Source organism: Hirundo rustica, chromosome 3, assembly GCF_015227805.2.
Source record: "Hirundo rustica isolate bHirRus1 chromosome 3, bHirRus1.pri.v3, whole genome shotgun sequence".
Taxonomy (NCBI): Eukaryota; Metazoa; Chordata; class Aves; order Passeriformes; family Hirundinidae; genus Hirundo; species Hirundo rustica.
This window is the reverse complement of record NC_053452.1, coordinates 89,844,152-89,866,195: the sequence shown is the minus strand read 5'-3', so window position 1 is coordinate 89,866,195 and position 22,044 is coordinate 89,844,152. Positions and strand designations below refer to the sequence as shown.

At 35.7% G+C, this 22,044-nt stretch overlaps 1 protein-coding gene across 1 annotated transcript in view; it reads right to left on the bottom strand.

The window, feature by feature from the left end:
- EYS (eyes shut homolog) overlaps window positions 1-22,044 on the bottom strand; it is a 718,062-nt gene that overhangs the window by 123,217 nt on the left and 572,801 nt on the right. Inside the window, 2 exon segments of the mRNA XM_040058168.2 lie at window positions 12,100-12,253; window positions 17,784-17,948. Coding sequence (XP_039914102.1) covers window positions 12,100-12,253; window positions 17,784-17,948 — 319 coding nt within the window.

Genomic DNA, 22,044 nt, shown 5'->3' with positions numbered 1-22,044 from the left:
ATGCAACTTTGGGAAGTACCCATACAAAGAACCCTGACTGCCTGCAGGTCAGCGCTTTTCCCTTTTCCAGAGAGAGAAAGGTACCATCGTGTGGCAGCCGGGGCTGGGCCGGGGCTGGGCTGAGGCGGGCCCAGAGGAGCGGCCCTGGCCGGGCCCTGCCTCGGCCCCAGCTGCTGCCAGCAGGGGGCGCTGGGCAGGCGCTGCCGCCGGGCCCTGACGGCAGCTACGGGCCTGGCTGGGCCGGGCCTGCCCCGATTTACACTGAGGGTGGGCAAAAAAGGCATTGATGATCCTGCCTGGTGTTTTTGATTTCAGACTGCCCAGGTCCTCTGATCTCTGATTTTTCTGCATGAGTTCCTCTGCCCCCCTCACCAGCCTGGCCTTGAAAATCTAACACAATGAGCTGCAGCGAGAGAGAAAAAGACTCTGGGCAGATTTAACTCTTTCCTGGCAAAATGAAGCTTCCAAGGCTTAACCCTTCCCTGAGAGAGAAAAGAAAGGCACAGAGTGAACATGGAGAAGAAACAGCGTGAAATCAGTGTCATGATCCGCTTGTACAAGTGATGATTCGTTTACTGATCTCAGAGTGCAAAACACAACACAGAGAGTATTTCAGTATTAATCAAATCAAATGCACCTTTTATTGATTGACTATAGCAAATGTGATAGAGGGATTAAGAGTGAAAGAGATAGAGAAAGAGAGAGAGGAAAGAGGGGATATAGCTACCAAACATGGAGACAAAGTCCTCATGGTCTGGTCAATAGGTCCGCCTGTTACGTCAGGGAGAGTCTCTCAAAATCTCTGGTTAACACAGGGGGTTTTATTGTAGTCCTTCATTGCAGGGGAACAGGTAATAAGAATAAGTCTATTGAAGCCACCGAGGAGGAGCAGGTAGTCCATGTTATCAGCAGTAAGCGAGAGCCATTGTCTTCTTTGTCCAATGACCACATCTGCAGGCAAACATCTCGCTTTGGTTAAGTCAGCCCCTACCCCACCCCGCGCCCTGTATTAGGGTTGTAGGGGTCTCATGTCTCAGTCCTTGAGAGGGGCTTTGTATAGAGGTCTCAATCTCAGTCCTTGGGAGGGGCTTCGATCTCCGTCTGTCACAGTGGTTGTGAAGCAGAGGAGGGATTTTCCATGGGGGACCATCAAAGTTATTCCAGGAAATCCACTTGGCCAAGAGGTGGGGAAATTCATAGGCTATTGTCGTGAAGCAGCAACTGTGAATCAGGTGCAAACTTCAGGTACAGAACTACCATTACTCTGCTCAAAGCCGGTGTACCGCGGCGTGGTGACACAGGAAAATGCACCTGCAGATGTTTGGCGAGCATCCACCTCGAACAGGCCAGAACTGCAGTGAGGTCCTCAGGGTCCTTATGACGATCGTGAGGCAAATGAGGGGAACTTCAGACCGACTCTTCCAGTCAGTGGAGTGAGAGTGAAAGGACTATTGGGACAAAGGATTTAGGAGTTACCATTTAGTTATAGGCTGGATTTCTTATTGAACCATGGAAATGAACTCTATATGTAGACCATCCCTTTAAATCATGGGGAAGATATGCATTTGGGGAGATAATTGTTTAGATTTGAGTGTGGATTTGAGCAAAGGTGTTTGTGATGGACTAAGTGATATTAATCCCATAAGGTGCTTAAACAGAGATAGAGATGAGAAGCCTTCTGCACCAGTAAAGAAGTGAGAAGATACCTCTGTACCTTGAGATGAAGAATCCTTTGCCTTTGGAATTATTCATACTGACACCCCCAGTACGCTAGAGTCTAAGACCCATGACCCATAAGCAGCTTGGGAACCTGCTAATGGGAGGGGTCACAAAGGCAGGTTTCCCCGGGCAGCTGTTTTTGTGACAGTTAAAAACCCACAAGAGAACTGTTCTAGGTTGTCAGTGGGATTCATGACTCTAAGAGAGACTCCTCTCCTAAAGACTGGTGAAAGACTATTTTCAAATGGTGAAACTGACTGAAAATCACAGGTTTTGTCTCTTTATGTTGTTTTGTAGGAAATATAACAGTTTGTAGGGGGAAGGAAGAGTGGTTTTGGAGTTTCATTCTGTTTTGTTTTAGGTTTTCCCAACTTTCTTTTCCCATTCTTTTAGTGTGTGTTAATAAAACTATTTGTTTATTTTTAAGCTTGGGCCTGCTTTGTTTTTCTCCTAATTTTTCTCCCACAGAAAGAGAATAAACACTACACTAAATTTGACGAATTCGGCGAACGTGAAACAACTACAATATCACAAAATACAGATCACGCACCAGAAGCTCAATGTCACCTTCTTAAAATTCTTTGCCTTGGAATATTTAGTCTTCTGAACATTTTTTTTGGAGATAGGTAAACACTATGCTCACTAACGTGAAGGAAAAAAGGAGGTGCGCGAATTAACAAGCTAAGCTTAACCAAGGTTTATGAAAGGATGTTGAAAATTTGCTGCTGAGCTAGGAGCTGGTCACCTAGACCAAGAAGAACTGCTCTCTTCTCAGCAAACAGGAGAAAATTCAGCTTAATCCCACAGCAGTCTGGACTGCACGACTTTGCTGCCTGTTTTGTTTTTTGTGGAGCCCTGCCTTCTGACTCCTCTGTCGTTATTGGTGCTCATGAAATGTCTCAAAGATAGCCGAACTGGCTTGTTGAGAGATAGATCCATTTTCTTGGCCCTCCCTCTACCACTGCTTTTCTGGACATTCATAGAAAGGCTGGTTGACTACTGGCTTTTATTTACTACTGATTTTCAATACCTACAGAGCAAATAGCACTTCTCAGCTAAAGCAAAACTGAAGACAATTGCCAATTGTTACAAGCATGCTAAACCAATTTAATTTCTGTATTGATCTTTCACATACAGAACAACAGGTTTGAGGAAGAGAATGAAAAAACTGCTTCTTCCCAGTTTTAGTTTGTTGTTTAGCTCTTCAGAACTCCCAAATACAACTGTGTAAACTACCTTCTCACTTAGGAAGAAGGCAACATGGCGCCTTAATAAGATATTTCCCTATAAACTCTAATGCTTTTGTTCCCTGTGCTGTGCCAAACCAACAGAAAGTAAATTGTTGTCTGAAAAGGCCTCTGTGTAAATCATTGGGTGACCAGATACAGATGATGAATTTTAGAGAATTTTATATGCATTATAAATAAATAAATGAATGAATGAACGAATGTTGAAATTATAAAAATATTGAACAATATATCAGACTATCTGGATTTTTATTATTTTATTATTCTTTCTGTAATCCAGTGGCTCCCTTTTTCCTTCATGTCAGTGATATCTCTACTGTTTCATGCATAATGCCTAATGTCCCTTGGGCAGCACTGAAATCTCTTTGTATTAGCATGTATGTGGAATAACTGCTATTCCTTCCAAGCAGATCAGAAGGGCCATGAATCCCACTTCCTCCCTGGAACAGTGGGAGTTAGCCACATATTTTGAGATCTTTGCTGTTTCACCCAGCCTGACACAGACACAAGAAGGAAAAGTGAATCCTATGAGATCACTGTCTGTGTAGAGAAAACACGGTGAGTAAGCAATCACATCAACAGCACCTGGAATAGAATACTTATTCAGCACGCAGGAAAAACAAGACTATGCACCATTAAAGCAGTGTCTCCTTTAATACAGAAAGGGAGGTTTCTAAAGAACTTAAAAAATTTAGGAAATTTAGGTTAAATGCAGTTTAGAATTTCCTTGATATAATAAAAAATCTCTTATATGTGCTTTATCTGCAATGCTGCTGAAAGGCAAATAATATAATTTTCAAAGCAGATGTATCTAGAAAATGGAAATTGCATTATGCAGACTATTAGAACTTTATTCTTACTATTTTTCTTGCAGAAATCCAGAGATTCTTTGAATATTGGAATTTTAAAATTATAACACATAGCCAAATCCAAAAATAAAATATAAAGAAATGTGCATTCATTATGCTTTATAATGTATACTTTAATTCTGGTGAATTCACAACACTATGTCTTTAGAAGACTTGATAAATTTTGGCATATAGATTCAATAAAATCTCATAGAGAAATAACTGTTAGCAGCATCACTCACTAAAAAAGTAATAATTACTGCGATTGTCAACAACACTGTTTCCGTAATATGATTAATAATCTTATAATTCCTTTGGAAAATGAAATTTTCTGGTTATTCTGAAAATTACACTAGCAATTATTTTGCCATGCTTGATAACAGGGTCTGCCAAACAGGAAGGTCTTAGAATTTTCTGAATTATGCAGTACTTTAGTCATGCTTTTGAAGGTTAAAGCATGAAAACCCAACAATCTATTCACATATCTAATTACCAACATATTTTTAATATGCTTAACAACAAAATACTAAACATACATTGGAGATTACCATGGTCATTAAACATCTGATCCTGTTTAAAGAAGTTAAAATTCATATGACAAGGTTTTTAAGCATTCCTCATTAGTCTTTTTGATTTTACCACTTCTGTAGGAAGAAATACAAAGTAAATTTACTGTCTTGAACCACTTGGTTCAAGTGGACTTCTTTAAAATCCATAACAGGAATTAATGGAATTCAGAGTATGACTAAGAGGGGTATTACTGAAGTGTTTGATTTACCCTAGGAAAAAATGGACATAATAAAAACATTGCTCCAAACTGATTACATCAACCTTCATTATTATTTTTAAGTGATCCTCTACATTAGAGAGGGAGAATGGTGGAAGAACAACAAAATATTTGGGCAGGAATGCACCTTAACCACAGGAAATATTGAAAAAAACCCTTTCCATTCTACCACTAGACTATATAGGCACTCTCACTGGGACAGTCAGTGTATAAAATATAAAGCTGGTCAATATGACCACTGACATGACAGATTTTTCATCAGAACTATGAAACTTTTTTGCTCACCATCATAAAACATTTTCTGTATTTCTTGCAATTTAGTGAAAAGTTAAATCTTCAAGTCTTTATGGTGAATGATTGATTATTTTGCATAGCTGTGAGCCAGCTATGCCTATCAGCATCTTTTAGGATGAGTTAATTCATCTTACAATGGTAAACACAATCCAAAGTAAAATACTGTGAAAGTAAGTACATTTTTTGTGTGTTGCTTGATTTTGATTTATTATGCTAAGTTGAACACACTAATAAATACAAATGCCCTTTAGCAACATTGGTAATTGAAATGAAATACGTTACACTCAAAACAGATAATATGGCTAAAAATAACAGCTATCCTTTTTCCTATAGGATATATAGTCATCTGTAGCATCTCTTATTCTATCAATTAAAAAATTTAAATTCTGGTGGGTATCTTCAGGAATAGAGATTAAATTATGCTCTTTTTTTCCTTTTTTTTTTTCTTTTTTTTTTTTCTTTTTCAGGACATTGAAGGGTAAACAGGAGTTTACTATGTCAATTTCAGGTATGCCATGCTTACAGGACTTTCCAAATAATACTTTCCAGTATTATTTTCCATGATACTAGAGATATTTACAAAATATATTTCTTTTATCATTCAGACTTACAACAACAAAATCTTGAATTTTAAGTAGGTTTGAAGCTGCAGTAATTGTAACAGAAAAGAGGCCTTATCAATGGAATAAAAGATTGTGAGAAACGGAGTATTTTGCAAACAGATTTTTCTGTTTTTTAGCATGTTCACCATTTAACACTGACCACTCAGGGAGATAATCTAAAGACAAACTGTCAGTTCTTAGCTGAATGTCAAAAAGGCCTAGTGAACAATAATTGTCTGAGTTCTGCATTATTTTTTTAACATTTTGCTATAAATCCATGTACTTATACAGACAAACTTCTTTAGATTGATACCTTACCTGAAAGTAGGTGAGGTTAGATGGAGTAAATACGACTCATCAGAATTTTTCCTAAATAATGTAAGTAATCAATAGCCTCATATTTTTTCAAAGCCTTGTCTTTGAAATATGGTAAATATACTTTGCTTTTCCTTGTTGCTTCTATGGTTCCAGGTAGGGCATAGCACTCCACCTGTGACCCAGAGCCCAGTTCAGTGCGGAGCTCTGGATGCCTGACACTAATCTGTATTGCTGAACTGCTAATGCAGCTCACATTCAAAAATTTATATAGATATGAACAGCTTTGAAAGAGACCGAAGAAAACTCACACCTAGCAAGAGAACCTCAAACCTTCTTTAATGCATTGGCTTTGGTCAGTAGTTTTAGCTTTTGGAATACACATCCTTATAGGAACTCAAATGACATTTAATGCAACTCTAATTTGTCCCTAAGAAAACACAGCAGATATCACTTATTTTGTGATATAGCCTTTTCATCTGAGATAAATGTATGACACAATATGAAATGGAAGATGAAAATATTATGACACCATATACTGTGACCTTGTCTGCAGTGAGCCACTTTGTAATGAACCATCAAAACCAGTTAATGATTTTTTTTTGTGTGCCTCCTTACAGAGAGAGTATGAGACACAAAAACAAGCCCTTGACTTATTATAAACATGATTAAGCAACAACCATTGCATTCATGTGTTATCAACCTTGCCTTCATACTGAATGCAAAACACAGCACTATGACAGGTACCGAGAAGAAAACTCTACCCCAGCTGAAACCAGGACAGCTGGCTTGAACAGGAATGTTAGAAGGACCTCCAGAGGTCCTTTCCAGCCTAAAGAATTTTTATTCAGCTTTATTCTGTCCTTCTATGTTCTTGGGTCATGCCTGTAAGGTCAGTTAATGTAAGAAAATCTAATGTAAACCAAGAGCATGAAGGGTACAGGAATTCAAACATCTGTTCTTCAAGTCAGTAGCTAATGAGCTTGAACAGCCATAGCAGTTGGTTTGTTGGCTTTGACAGATCACTGATGAAATATTGCATACTGCTGATGAATGAAGGCAAAAAAAAAAGTTTCAGAAAGTGGCTTATGTTTCTAAACACACTGAATGTTCTGTTCATACAGCTAAAGCTGAAATTGAAACAAACACAAAAGGTAATCTTTTGTATCTTCTTTATGAGAATCCATTTTCTTATTTGAGTTATCCCAGATAACATGCCACATGAAATGATTTAACTAGCTGATTCCAACATTCCAGATTTTTGTTTCAAATTTTAATTGCATATACAAGAATTTGTATTCATTATCTTGATTTAATACATCTCTTATAGGACTATTTTTAAGACTGAATAGATGTAGGAATTACTTGTGTAAAACTGTAACAGCTTGATTAATGAAATTGGGATTAAGGCTTTCAGAGAACAAACACTACGTAGGTGTACAGGGCAAAAGTATTCGTACTTTAGAGTGGCAAATATGATGATTTTGTGACATTTTCTACTGCTACAGAAAAAGCAGAGAACATAAATGCATGCAGTTGTATAAACATCCTTCTAAAAGTAATCACATTTTTTTCTCCAAAATTTATTAGATATAATTAATACCTTTACAGCATTTCCAGTTCTATGCAGCACATGGGTATAATTCATCTAAGTGCCAACTTAAAATTCAAAATTTAGATACAGAGTATGTAAAATATTCCTTTTTAAAGCCACATTTAAATGTGTTTTCCTTAACAATTTCATAAATTCATATAATAAAATAAAAATTCTTAAATCTATCCTGGACTGCTTTCACTGTTAAGCTTCAAGTAATTTTGAAAAGATGAGGTGTGATAAGATGACAGTGATATTGCATGTAGTTGTCTCAAGTAATTTACCAAATCACTTTTCCATTTCTCATTCATCACATAATTGATTATGTTGGAACTCAGTATTGCATGTATGAAGCCTAGACTACACTATGTACTTGCTGAGATACAAAATCTGCTGCTCAGATGTTTCCAGATCATCAAAAACAAATCCTATATTTCTAGCTGGTAATGTTGGAAGCAATAGCAAGACATCAGATAAATAAGAGGGTTTTAATTTTTTTTCTTTTGTTGTTTACTGATTTAATGTAATTTAAAGTAATACTTTCACATCCTGCAAGATACCCAACACTTGTAAATAATAAAAATATGCACTAATATGAAAACCTATATATCTCTGAAATAATGAAATGAAATAGGTAAACACCATGACTAAAAATGAGCCAACATATTGTTTGGATAGTGATATACATATTTTTTTTTAGAAACACATTTTCAGAATGCACATGCAATAAAAAAGTTTGTAGAATAGTTCAAGTAATGATTTTCTTTTTCTGTGGAATGGGAGGATGTGGAAGTGTAAGTAAAATCACGGACAATCATGTAATACATTGCATTTTGCCAAAGTTTCCATGTGGAGGTACAAAAACATGCTGAGGACTTCCACATTTCAGAATGTGCCATCTGCTTTGAAGATGAAAGACCAAATAATAAACTTCAGCAGCTTCTGTACCACTGCATGGTCTAGGTGAGAGCTGGCCAAATTAACTGGATAATGTATTTAACAAACAGACTCTTTTAAGGACAGCTAAAGGTGCCCTTCTCAGGCATGAGTAAATGCTCACATCCATACTACTGATTAAAGTGTGACAGAAAACTGGAAACAACCACCTTCAATATGTTCACTTGGAAGAGACATGAAATGTAAATGTTCATAATACCATGGAGTAGTTCTGTGAGGATGGGAACTATGTTCATTAAATGCCACAGAAAATTCTGAAAGTTCTGCGAGTAGATAAGATGGAAGAGTGATGCTATCACATACTGGGAAGATTTTAATTACTGCTTGCTTGGAATCTCCCAGATAGAAAAGGACCTGCTGTATCACATCACTGTGCAGAACAGTCAAAAATATCATTTAGAGACAAAAAAAACTAAGAAGCCTAAAAATATCAGTACTCATATTCTAAAAGTGACAATCCACCTTACTATGTAGAAAAAATGAAATCCTGAAGACCTGATTATCTCAATCTCTTTCTTGTTAAATTTACCTTTCTTCAACCACTGAATTGAAGGGACATCAATAGCCCCCATTACAGTCATATCACTTTAACCACAAAGTAGAGCAAATTTTGCATCAGGCAAATGCATTTCAGAACCCACTCATAGAATGAAATATGTTTGAATTAATGTTCTTTGAATAACTTTAAAGAACAAATCCATAAACCCAATCCAAATTACATTTCAAGTATGAGCTCAAAGATTTAATTGAAAAAAAAAATACAATCTCAATTATGAAATCACAAAAAATTATACACAAATGAATGCACATTTTCAAACCAGTAATCAAATCATCCTAAAATAAACAGAAATGGAAACAATGAATGAAACTGCATTGAATTAGGTTTCTTTTTTCTTTAGGCAAGGCAAAAAAAGTAAGCAATCAGAGCTTTATTGACTTTCTTCTATAAAGCTGCTGTTTCACAAGGATCATAAAGACAATGACTGAAGATTTAAAACTCATTTGATCTTCATCAGGTTTGAGAAAATGGCCATAACTAAGGAAGCTAATCATATAGTTTTTTTTAAAAAGCAATAGCTCTAAACTATGGGAATGTATTAGTTTCTTGCACATTGTGGACAAAAAGAGTAAGTTCAAAAAGGAGAAAATCTGCTTCCATAGATGCTATTGGATGTGTTAATTTTGGTGTTTAACTACTGGATTCATAGTTGTATCAAAAACCGCAATAAATGTAAAATGTGATCTTCTGAACTAATGAAAAGTCAAATTCAACAAATGTATTGTTCCCCTGCTGGAAAGCCTTGAAAGAGTAACAAAAAATGGTCATTTATTCTCCTCTTTGACTCTTTTCCTGCATTATAGGGAAAAAAAAAAAACAACTCCCCACATTAATTTTGCAGGTAAAGTGTACAGATAGAATTATCTATCTCCAACGGCCTCTGAGAACACAAATCAACAGTTTTGTCATGGTTTCATATTTTATGTCTTATGATACAAGATCTTGGGAGGCTACAACTGCCTTGTCAAGTTTGCTTTTTCCTTTGACAGAGGTTAGGGATGATTGTGGAAGGATTACAATGTTATTGCTGCTTGGTGAAGGATGTACTGCTCTCTCTACATTTTAGTAGGACTCACAAGAATAATCACAAGTCATTTTGAAGGCCAAGCCTATAAACTCAAATTCATGTAAATCCCTTCTAGTCACAGTCTACAATCACACCTTGCAAGTTATTTAGTATGCCACTGTTTCAAACATAGCAGTATAAAATTCCAGTAAACAAAGGAAATGTGTAAATTGAACAGATGTTATTTTTTAGTATAACAACAAGGAGAATGAGGCCATAAATATAGAGGTGTTAATTTTAAGGTGGAAAAAGAAGGAAATAAATGCTTTGGTGTAAACTTGAATACCTAAAATCAATTTTATAATTGCTCTTTTAGCTGCATTTTTTGCTAAGATATTAGAGATTGAAATCTGTACAGCATTTTAATGGCTTAAATATATGAAGGAAAGATAATGCTACCACAGTTGATGCAGTGCAGACAATTATCTGACCAATGTCACACACAGGAGAAGTCTCTGGGATTAAAAAAACCAGAATAGTTTCTTGATATTGAGCTGTATAACTCTATTAGGTATTTTCTAGGAGAAAAAAAAAAACCTCTTTATCTGCTAGATCAAAGGAGAGGAAGTGATATAATTTTCTTTGCAAATTTTATATACTTTTACAATCTGTAGAAAAATCCTATAATAAATACACTGTCAGCTAATAAGAGTTGAATGTATGCTATGTGACTTTGCTTCATTTTAATACTAGGTGCTAATACTAAGCACAAAAGGAAAAATTCCCTGTTTTAAATGTAGAAAAAGAGTAATGTAAACATCTGTGGCTGAGAAGAAATAAAAGATGGAAATTAAACATTTTCTTAAATGGCAGCTCCTATTAGCCTTCCATATATTGAAAAGAGGGTTTATATTCTAACAAGTTTGTTTCTAAAAGAAGTGGTAAAGCTTATGGGTTAAGCATACAATCTTACAAAAAACCTCTGAGCATTCTCCCCATATCAATCTACTCTATGTAGAGATAGACAAACCTCTACAATTTTAGAATTTATCAACATTTATATCACAGAGAAAGAGCTCAGAAGAAAAACATAAAACTATTCAGATTTTGCTTTAATTTTCCTTTTTTGTAGTAAAAGGCAATTTGGAGAAGTCTAACATGCGTGTTTCATGGTAACTTTTGCAGCAGTCTCCTTCACATATCATCCTCTAACAACAAAAATAGTCCTAGCTAAAGCTTCCTTTAATTTAATAATTTCAGAATTACATTCCCTTGCATCACAAATGTTTATAGTTCAGGTGCAGCAATTATCTCTAATACTTAAACTATGTAAAAAATTAAAATATTATCTTAATCACAGTAATTTAGTGTTTTATATGGGTGTCAGAATTATTTCTAAACATTTCTGAAGTAAAGATTGAACCATTATTTAACCTTACTAATGTAAATATAACAAAACCCTCTATATTGTTTCTGGTTTACTTTTTACCTAGCTTGCACATACGAAACTCCATGACTGGAAAAGAGTTAATTTGTTGCCAAAGCGTGATACCAATACCCATCTCAAAATGATAAATGAACCATTCTGAGAAATATTGTTTATACAAGATGAAAAATGACAGAAGTGATTAGCCACTCTTGTATAATGCTGATAGTACAGTGGCAAATGTACATATGACAACATTTAGAATCATAGTCGTTTGGATAAGACTTTTAAAACCAAGTCTTCCCTGTAATTTGAGAGATGTTGTTACCATGCCCATTTTTAATTTTTTATCTTAAAAAATAGATTAGTCTTATAATTAGCATTAAAATTTGATGACAAATCTAATTTATTCAATGTGTTAATTAATAAGGATAAAATATGAGACCCCCATTCATAACCTACAAAACTGTGTTTAAACTGTTTCAGTTCTCAAACTGATTTAATGGGTATCTGTAAACGTATCTGGACTTTAAATGATTCATAAGTTCTCCCCAGGACTGAAGTAATCTGTGTTAACTAAAATATATTTTCAATCAATGGAGAGTACCCTATGAAAATGTTTTGCAAATTTGCTTTCCAACTTGACTTGTCTTTTTATTGTCCAAAAACCCCAATGAAATCACGTTTTATTGCTCAATATAGATGACTATAACTCTTTTAGTGTAGCTCAGTAGTACATTCTTACCTTATTGTAATAGGGGTAAGTACACCCTTGCTGACAGATTGGTTCAGGGATACAGTCAGAATGTTCTGAGAGTTTCCACAGCCTAATCGAACTGTTGGTCTTCCCTCCACAAGATACAAGTGAAGAAACTGCTCTCCAAAATTTCTTTCACCAGCTTTGAAAACAAAAATGCAGATAGTCACACTTCTGAAAGTGTAGGACCTCATAGAAAAAATTTCACACTACTGGAATGCCATCATCAGACACAATGCCTATGTGACACTGGAGTCTCTTCTCTCCATACACAGGACTCATCTTGAGTGACTGAGAAAAAAAATCAGACTCTGTAAATCTCTGTATTTAGCTGATAACAGTTAAAAGTAAAAGAAAATAACTAAAAGACAAAATTTACTTAACAACACTGCAGTTGCATCAATCTTACAGAGATCTTTATATTAATTGAACTTTTCTCTATATCTAGCTGTATCAACAAGAGAATAAGAGAACATCAATCAATCAATAAGAGAACATCTCTTATAATAAATTTAAAGATTATGAAAATTTTACCTTTCTCAATTAATGATGTAATTCAGACTTGAAGAGGAGAAAAATTATTTATAAAACATCAAACATACTCTTACTTGCATTCTTAAAGATATGAATAAAAATATGCTTCCACTATATAGTATATTATATAGTATATTATCAAATAGTATATAATATATTGTAAAAATTTCAGCAAAATATTTATATTTAAGTGATGGATGATACATGGCTCTTCTACAAAAAAAAATTGATGCCTACAGTTTCAAATGATATTGGGTGAATTTGCCATTTAAATATGGCTGTATTTACTTTTCATAAAAGGTAAGACGGTTCCCGTTTACAATTTTTATTCCCCTTTAAGACAAATAGTTAAAACATTAATCTGTTTCTTCAATGTATTTTACTATATTTAACTGAAGTAAAATGACTAACTGGATCACAAAACTGAATTTACTGCATGTATTTTTTGACATAGTACTGCCTCTGAGTAGGAGGCCGTGGGTGCTGGCATGGGTATCAGAGAGGTAGAAATCTTACACTGGCGTTTGGGGGACCCTCAGTTGTGGAGTGCCTGGGTTTGGGTGTGTGAATCTTGAGTGAGAGCACGAGTAGGAGTCCCCTGGAGTGGCTCAGAAGGGTTGGAGTCTGGGCTGGGTTTCAGCTGCTGGATAGGAGCTCCCAGGGCTGAAGCTGCTGGAGGGGGCCACCATTCAGAACATCCTTTAATATTTTTATTCAGAAAGGCAAAAAAAATGGGGGCATACTTAGGACTTAGAAAACTTGTAATTTGTAAAATTTGTAAATTTGTAAAAACAAAACTATCACCTTTATTTTGGAGGACAAAGCAAAAAGCAAACAATGAACTTTTAGGAGACAGACAGAGACAACTGTGCTTGCAACTGCCCAATCATTTCCTTATGTGTAGTCCCCAGAAAAAGCAGTTCACAGTGTAAACCCCATCCTTGAGAGCAGCTTTCTAATCAACATTGCATTTCTTCAGTCTGTCACAAATCCTGATGACCTACTGAAGTCTTTTATGCTTAGACATATTTGTATTCTGAATACCTAATTAACTCCAAAGCTATTTTAATTTGTCTGGATTTCATGCCTTTGGCTTCTACAGTTTACTTCTACAATAGTCTGATAATTCTCTTTCAAAATATATTGTACTATTGCACTGCTTTTTAACCCCCACGTAACTGATATATGCACATATTGTATTAATATGTTTCCTTATCTTCTCCCTCCCTGCACATGCTACTCTTGGCATTTCCAATTTCTACCAGTAAGTAGATCTGTAAGTCACATTGATTCAGAGAGACTGAAGTGGATGTATATGTGCCTGTATATAACATGTCTTGAAAAACTGAGGCTACAGACGAACAGTTTGTTTCCCTTCTCCCAGCGACCCTGTCTATTCACATTGCCCACTAGTAAAAACTTGGAAGAAGGTCCTCATTATTACCTGCAAAGTAAAAATCTGGGACAGCTCTCCCAAAGGCAGCATAACATCTTGAAACTTCAGTGAGTGTTGCTACTTGAACTTCAGTCTAGGGAGCACTTTTAAGTCACACTTACAGGTGACTAACAGCATTCTTCACATTATTTGCTAGGTGGTATGAAATCCTTTGAAAGGACAATCCTTTAAATCTTTCTACAGTGAACAAGGCAGAGAATTTTATTCTGGCAACGTGACAGAGCATATGCTACCTAGTGTATATGATGGAAGTTACCTTCATAGGAAAAGCCCAAGTCATAAGCAACACAGACAAGTTCTGGGAGGAGACAAAGATCAGGAAATATCTGAATTAAAAATCTTGTTGGATATTAGGGGTAAATTATCTTGACCTTAGTATAGATTATGCAAGGGGTTCAGGCTAAATAATCCAGATCTCAGCAATCATCCTTTCACAGAAAACTGCTAGCTGGAAGGTTATTTTTGTACATCAGTATGATAATAAGCAAGTGGCCACTGGGCTTAAGTGGTTACCCATCTAATGAATTTTTGTACATCAGTATGATAATAAGCAAGTGGCCACTGGGCTTAAGTGGTTACCCATCTAATGACAGATCTGAAGTCCCATTAAAATATGAGATAAGCTTTATTAAGAAAGAAAATCTATTTTGACACAGAGTAAGGATACTGTGAAATGCTCTGCTTGAAAATGCCAGCTGAAACAGACAGAGACTACGCCCGAAATGCTTGAAATGCCCCTATTTAATTTCATAAGGATAAGGGGAATATGGGAAGATCTGGGGAACAGAGCTTCTGAGAGCACAGGAAATAATTTATGAGCACAGCTTATGAAAAGGGAGCTGTTGTCCTTAAAGAATGCTATAAACATGGGCTGTGATACCTGAAATCCAATTGACAGAAGTTATAGGTTACCATGTATAGCAGAAGCTAAACAATCTACCCTTTAAGGGATTGTGAGCAGCATTATGCTGACTCTGTTAAAAGCGAAAATGATGAAGTAAAATTTTACAACTCTATCAGGTTTTTATGATCACTAGCAATTTGTTTTCTTTTGTGGCCAAATATCACAATTTGCTGTGACATGTTGATGAAATTTAATCATGCAAACAAATAAAATAATTAAGGAATAGAATAGAATTTTTAGCAATGCATTCTATAGTCAACAAATAAATCTTCTCAAATGATGGCTAATATTTATTGGCACAAATGTAATAGTCGCATTCTATCAACAATTTAAACATAAGGTAACTGCAAAAATTCCAGACAGTTTTAGTCCTTTTACTGTTAGTATTCAGATGTTTCTTGAATACATACTGAAATAATTAGGGAAAAACATCATTATTAAGAATGTAAATACATTTTTCTTTGTATTAAGATGAATGTACGTATAGTAATTTTCTATAAATCTATGATATCCTCTCTTTTCCCCCATTTTTTAACAGACAATCTGATTTTGGAACTGTCTACAAGTCTCTAGTATTTGTTAATTTCAACCAACAATTGATAAAATTCTTGCTAATAAAGGCATCAAATAGGAAAGGTATTCTTAACAACAGTATGGTATGATTTACTAAAGTGACATGCCTAGCATATATAATGATTCTCATATTCTGCCTATTGGTTAGCCCATAAACAAGCTTATGTACTGTATCCTCTATATTTATTTTATTTGTCTTATATATATTTGCATATATAATTGCACTAAATGCTAAAAGGTATTAAAATAATAGATTGATAGTTTTAAGTGTTCTGTTCTCTTTATTTTAAGGCACAGGACATGAAAAGGTGAAGAGGGCACAGAACTTTTTGTTGTCCACTGGCTAATACACTAGGGAAAGACAGATGCAAGTTTTAATCCATTTATGTTATTGTTATGATTTTGGCTTAAATAGTCTTCTTATGCATACTTTCTGATTCAAATTCATTTGTATATCAGTAGCATCTTGTCTGAATTTTTTCCCTGTAATTAAATGTTTACTAATTATCTGCCAGAAAAACAGATGTAACCTCACCACCACCTGGTAAAAACAGGTGTGTTTGTAAAACGTGCAATCTGAAGGTGGTTTAACTTAAAAAAAAATAATCAAAATGTGTAACAATTTTCTAGTAAAGTACATCTGAAAGAAGCAGACCACTGCAATGTTCTTTCTGTTTTAAAAAACTATTTTGACAAATAGAAAGGTTTTTCCTTTATGAATTTGTGAAGCTTATTGTAACCATAGTTATGAAACCATTGCTAATGTGCATAAATTAACAGAATCTAAAAATGTTGGGAAGATTAACCCTTAGAAGTGAGTGGCTCTTGTACCTACAGAGTGCAATAGTGTCAAGTTGGCTTTCTGCTGATGGTTCATTCCTCAGCTGTTTGATGGTAACACAACTTCAAAACAGAAGCAGTAAAGGCAGGAGTTGCATTACTGTTATAAATGGAAGAGCTGACAACAGCATCTTCTCTTTTGCAGTCGATAGAAGTGAAAATGAAAAACAAGATTCTTGGCAAATTTTGCAGTACTGTAGCTTAGGTAGCTGCAACAATAGCCCAGACATAACATACAAGGAATTGAGATACTATTTTGAAAAGCAGTAAACATTAATTTTCAATTTTGTGGCTAGACTGTTTCACATCTAAAAAAACCTTGTACAGATAATAAAAGGTATAATTAAATAATGCCACAAAGCTTATATTTGCTAAATAATGCCACAAAACTTTTAGCCCTGGCTTATAAATATGTACATAGTTCAGGTGAATTCACATATACTACTACCAGATTAGCATAAATAAAACAAAATTTAATCAGAATTATTTTTGCTATATCAATAAGATTTCTTTGTGTAGAGAAACCCTAAGAAGCTGCAGTGAAGTGAAAATGCTCCTGGTGATTTTGTCTTTGAGGAGTAAATATATCAAATAGTCACTTTTTTCTAACTCTTCTCGGGCTGGGGAAGAAATCACCTCACTTTCCATGTTTTCCATCTGCAAGAAATTGCAGGATAAAATATATAATGAAATACTCAACTGGCAGAAAAGTCAATTTTTTCTTGCTGACTAGTGAAAAGTGTACTTCTTTCTCAGAAGTTTATGCCATATATTGAGGAATGAAATATGCAGACAAGAAGCAACTTTTTAAATGTAATATTAACAGGCATACATCCAAGTCTGCAACTATACTCTCTGGGGAATATAAAAGAATTCTCTGAAGTTTGAAATCACAGTAAGTACTTCAAAATATGGCAAAATTGCAGAACATAAGGTAGTTCTATAAATCAAGAATTTGGACCCAAGATCACAATTATAAAAAGCAAGACTCAATCTAACTCTGGAGAAGCTGTTTCTCTATAATAAGTTGTCCAAAACTTCTTCAACATTTGTATTTTAAAGCTGTAAAACTTACAACTAAAGTCACACGCTTACTATGTTCTTTCTTGTCAGGAAGCTGCATTTTCTCTTGTAAGTTATGTTTTGCTCAATGAGTCATGAATTAAAGAACTTTCCAGAGGAACACAAGGAACAATGACTTGAATTTTATAATGCAGCACACATTAGAATACCAAAAGGCTTCTAGTGCATTTTAATGACTCATTTTGCTGTTGAAGAGGAAATGCCAGCTGATGTACACTAAAGTTAATAGGGACCTGAAGGAGCTAAAACTGATACTTAGCTTCAAGTATCTATGGTACTCACTGTAAAGGATTGTGCCATTTAGAGCAGTTGTTTTCACTGTCAAGTACAGAGTCGTCAGATTGCTTGTTTCCTGCCCAGATGCAGTCCTGGTATCAGATACAGATGTCAGAGAAGGTAGCTCCAAATAAGAATTTCCAGTGAAGGATGGAAAAAACAGTGCTATGTCTGAAATGAATGACAAAAAGACAATTTTATTAATTTATTATAAAATAAAGTAATAAAATGCATGTACATTTCAAAAGATCCATTTTTATATACTTGTGACTATCATCATCAACTGTTATTTGCTAAGTATGCATATAAATTTATTTAATTTCAAACATTCAAATCACAGATGCAGAAAATGAAAAAAGTTCCAGCACCTGCCTATTACCAGAAGTGAAAATACCATTATAGCAGTGATTACTGCTAGAAGATGCAAGTTAAAAAGTCTGTCATAAATTTTCATCTTTACAGATGTGTCAATGCAGGACTTTTGTCCTATGACATCTCTGTTAAGTACTTTTCATTTTTATTTCTAGACAAGAAGCCCAGTTTTTCTTAATTTTCAGGATATTCGGATTTTTGGGGTTTGACATTATAAAGTGGATGCCATTGGGCAGTATATGCATTTTTCCACTACACTTTGAGGAAATGAATAATTGTTAAGGGAAAGTTTTTAAGTGTGAAGGCTTAACATTTACAATGTTTATCACTTTCATTGCTTTAGTCATTATGGTTTTATTACCCTGTAGACATGATAATAGTATCATGAATGCAAGAAAGAAATAAACTGAAACTAATTGAGGTTAGGCAGAATGTCTTCCTGATGCCTTAAGAATTCTATTCAAGCAAAACATCTTGACGATTGCCCAGACTGATCACCAGGGATATGAATAAGGATTAAGCATCAAGAAAAATATTTTGAGTTTAGGTAATAGTTTTGCAAGGAAATTTTTATTTTAATGAACTAAAACTATACAAGGCATGACTAGCACTATTTTTAAAAAAATTATATTCACTTTATTAACTTTTTGTTTGTTTGTTTATCTTCTGTTGTTTTTATTGGACTTAAGAAAAAAGGACAAAAGGAAAGGCCTAGCTACCTGTGGAAGGACAAGTTGTTAAAAACCCCACACCCTGACAGCAAAAGAAAGCAGGATGGAAAGCAATGACTAGTTATGTTTCTAAATCATAGGTCTGGAAAAGTCAGGGTTGTTGGAGAAAGTGGAAAAAGGTACAGGATGAAAAAAGGGTCAGTGGCACTGCAAATCAGAAGCAGACCTACATGAGAGTGGTTTTTTTGCTTAATTAAATTTGTACTTTCAAGAGAAACAGTACTAAGAGATCTAGCAGTGTAGTGCAGGGCCACAAACAGGATTAAGGGTGGGGTTCTCTTTCACATGAGGAAAGGTTGAGAGACTCAGGACTCCTAAGGCTGCAGAAGAAAAACTTGGGTAAATTTTATCATTGTCTGTAAACAGATGGGGATGGAGAGAAGGGGAAACATGTCTCTCAGCAGTGCACTTGATAGGCAACAGGTACAAATCAAAACCCAAGAAATTACACGTGAACACATGGAAATTCTTTTTCACTGTGAGGATGGTCAAATATTGGCATAAGTTACCCAGAGAGGTTTGTCAGTTCTCAGTTCTTCAAGATTTTCAAAACCTGTCTAGGCATGGTTGTGAGAAACCTGTTCTAGGTGATCCTGCTCTGCTTGAGCAGGTGGTTGGACTTGATGGTCTCTAAGTGATGGTCCCTTCCAACCTCAACAAATTGGTGATTCTAGTATCTTTCACAGGGAGGTTCTGTGCACTCAGTCTTAATTATTATTCTTCAACTGCAGTGCCTTTAGAAACCTCAGTGTAGTTCAGTAATTACAATATAGTGGTACACTGAGCAACAAAACTATTAAAATGTGTTTTATTAGGTAGTTTGAAAAATAAAACTAGTCTGCTTGGAGAGTAACTGTCCACAATTTATATTCTAAGATTAAATTAATCTGTGAAGTTTCTTTCAGCTAGGTAAAGGGAAGGCGGAGAAGAATGGGGAGGGGAAGTGAGCGTGGTATACCTGGGCAATCTTGAAAGGAAGGACAATCTCCTTCCAAGTCCTTCAGGAAAGATAGCTCCCTTCAAAGGAGAGATCTTCCTTAAAGATTTACAACTTTCCAGGGAGTCCAGCACCTTGCATCCAGAAGTTTTGCATTGATGTATAGGCAAAATACAAAGAAAAGATGCAATTTCAACAGTTATGCCTACATCTGCAGTGCTGTGCCCAAAGCAGCCTAGGCTTCTATCACCAGTGCTCTGAAGTCCTTTCAGAGATCAGCAGAAGAAACACAGCAAATTAAGCAACTGCATCAGAAACAAATTCTGGCAAAAATACCTGGCAAAAAAGTCATCCAGAAACGCCAAGATGCAGAGCACATCCTCTTCCCTAGGGTATGCAGGCTATTAGCTTGCTGGTCCTTAACAGGCATTTTTCTGCCCTAGAGTTGTACAACAGCTGCAATGTGTTGCAAGCCTACAACATCAGTAGAGAGATCACTGACAGCACAGTGATTAGTCTTCTGTGTGGATGAAGGGTCCAAGAAGGACAAAACAGATTGAGTCTGGGTATTAAGAGCCTGAAATCTATGACTGTGATAAAGTACATAGAATACTATGGGCAAAGCTGTCATTCTGGACTAAAGTTTTCCTCTTTCCTCATTCCACTAAACTCCTTGTTAGCAGAAATTAAAGTCCCGTGCAACACTGACCATGACTGCACACTGGTAGGATCCATGAATCGGAACCATGAATTAGATCCAAAGAAGGGCATCTGCTGAACTACAGTGAGTGAATTTTCTATCACATTATGAGTGCATTTTAATGCTGTTTCCTAACAATATTTACAGATCTTCATATTTTAAGATGGTTGCTGGCAATAAATAATTTAGAATTTAATTCATTTCACAGGACAGGCTAACAAGAAGTTGTTACTTAATTCTGTTGGAGTCCAGGGCATTCCTTTTGTTGCCCTGGAGGGTCAGGGACCTGGGCAGGGGGTTCTGGGACCCCAGCCCAGAGCCCAGAGCTCAGAGAGACACTGGATTTGATTTCAGTCCATGGGAGAGGCTTCTTGCACTGCAGGAAGCATTGCAGGCCACAAGAGTGTAAAAATAGTAGTTTAGTATATCACAGGGTGAAAAAACAGTGAGTTTGGGATTCTTGGCATTGAAGTGAATGGGGCAAGATGGAGAATTTAGGGCGTTGTCTCTTTCTTCTTCCTTCTTGTTCCCTCACTCCATTTCTGCAGTGACGTTGGCACAAAGTAGTTAGTGAGGATTGGGTCAGAGTAAAGATGACCTTTTTAGTAATAGTGATAGACATTGGTAATAAATAGTAAATAAAGAATACGTAGCAATTAGTATAAAAGATAAGGACAGCCCAGAGACGGGGGGAGTCACCAGATGTCCGAGCCGCGGCAAACATCTTTTGGACACTGAGAAAATTGTAAGATAAGAACTAATAAACGAAGCATGTAACCTTGAAGACTCCGTCTTTTCCTGCGTTTGGCACAGAGCTTTGCAGAGGGCCAGAACTCTAAGACCACCTGAATGCCGGGGAATTTAAGCTCCTAAAAAGGAGCCCCCGACAAATTCCACCCTGGGTCTGCTATCTGACACTGTCCATGACCACCATGCCTTTACTCCACTGGGGCAGTGGTTTTCAAAGTGAGTGGAGTGCATGCAGCCTAAGGGGTTCTCAAAACAATTAACTAGGATCCTGGAAGAAATGTAAACTTTCTCACATTTTAAGGGTAAAAAAGATTACAAATACTTCAAGGGAAAAAATTTGTAACAGAGGCCACAGAGTTGGGTCTGAATTACCTGACAAGCACATATTGCTAAGAATTATACTTTACCAATGTAATTGAAGACTCAGTTTTTCTACTGAAATAAATATATTATCTGGGATATTATTTATGACAATTTTCACAATAACACATAGTACAAGAAGAAGAAGTTGAGAAACATCCATACGTTTCTATTATGTCCCTACCTGACTTTTTTTTTAGTCAGAAAATAAAGAGGACTAAGGGGAAGAATATAGTTTTCTACTCCTAGTAAAATGGAATCAATCTCTTTCCACTCTTACCTCTAATTTTCCCTTTGCATTCTTTGCTCTTTATGACAAGTTTGGCTTAGCACTAAATTCTCTTAAATTCTGTTGAATTCTTTCTAAAGTATATTTTTCCATCCTGAAGATGTTAAGACTCATCAACTGAACCAGTC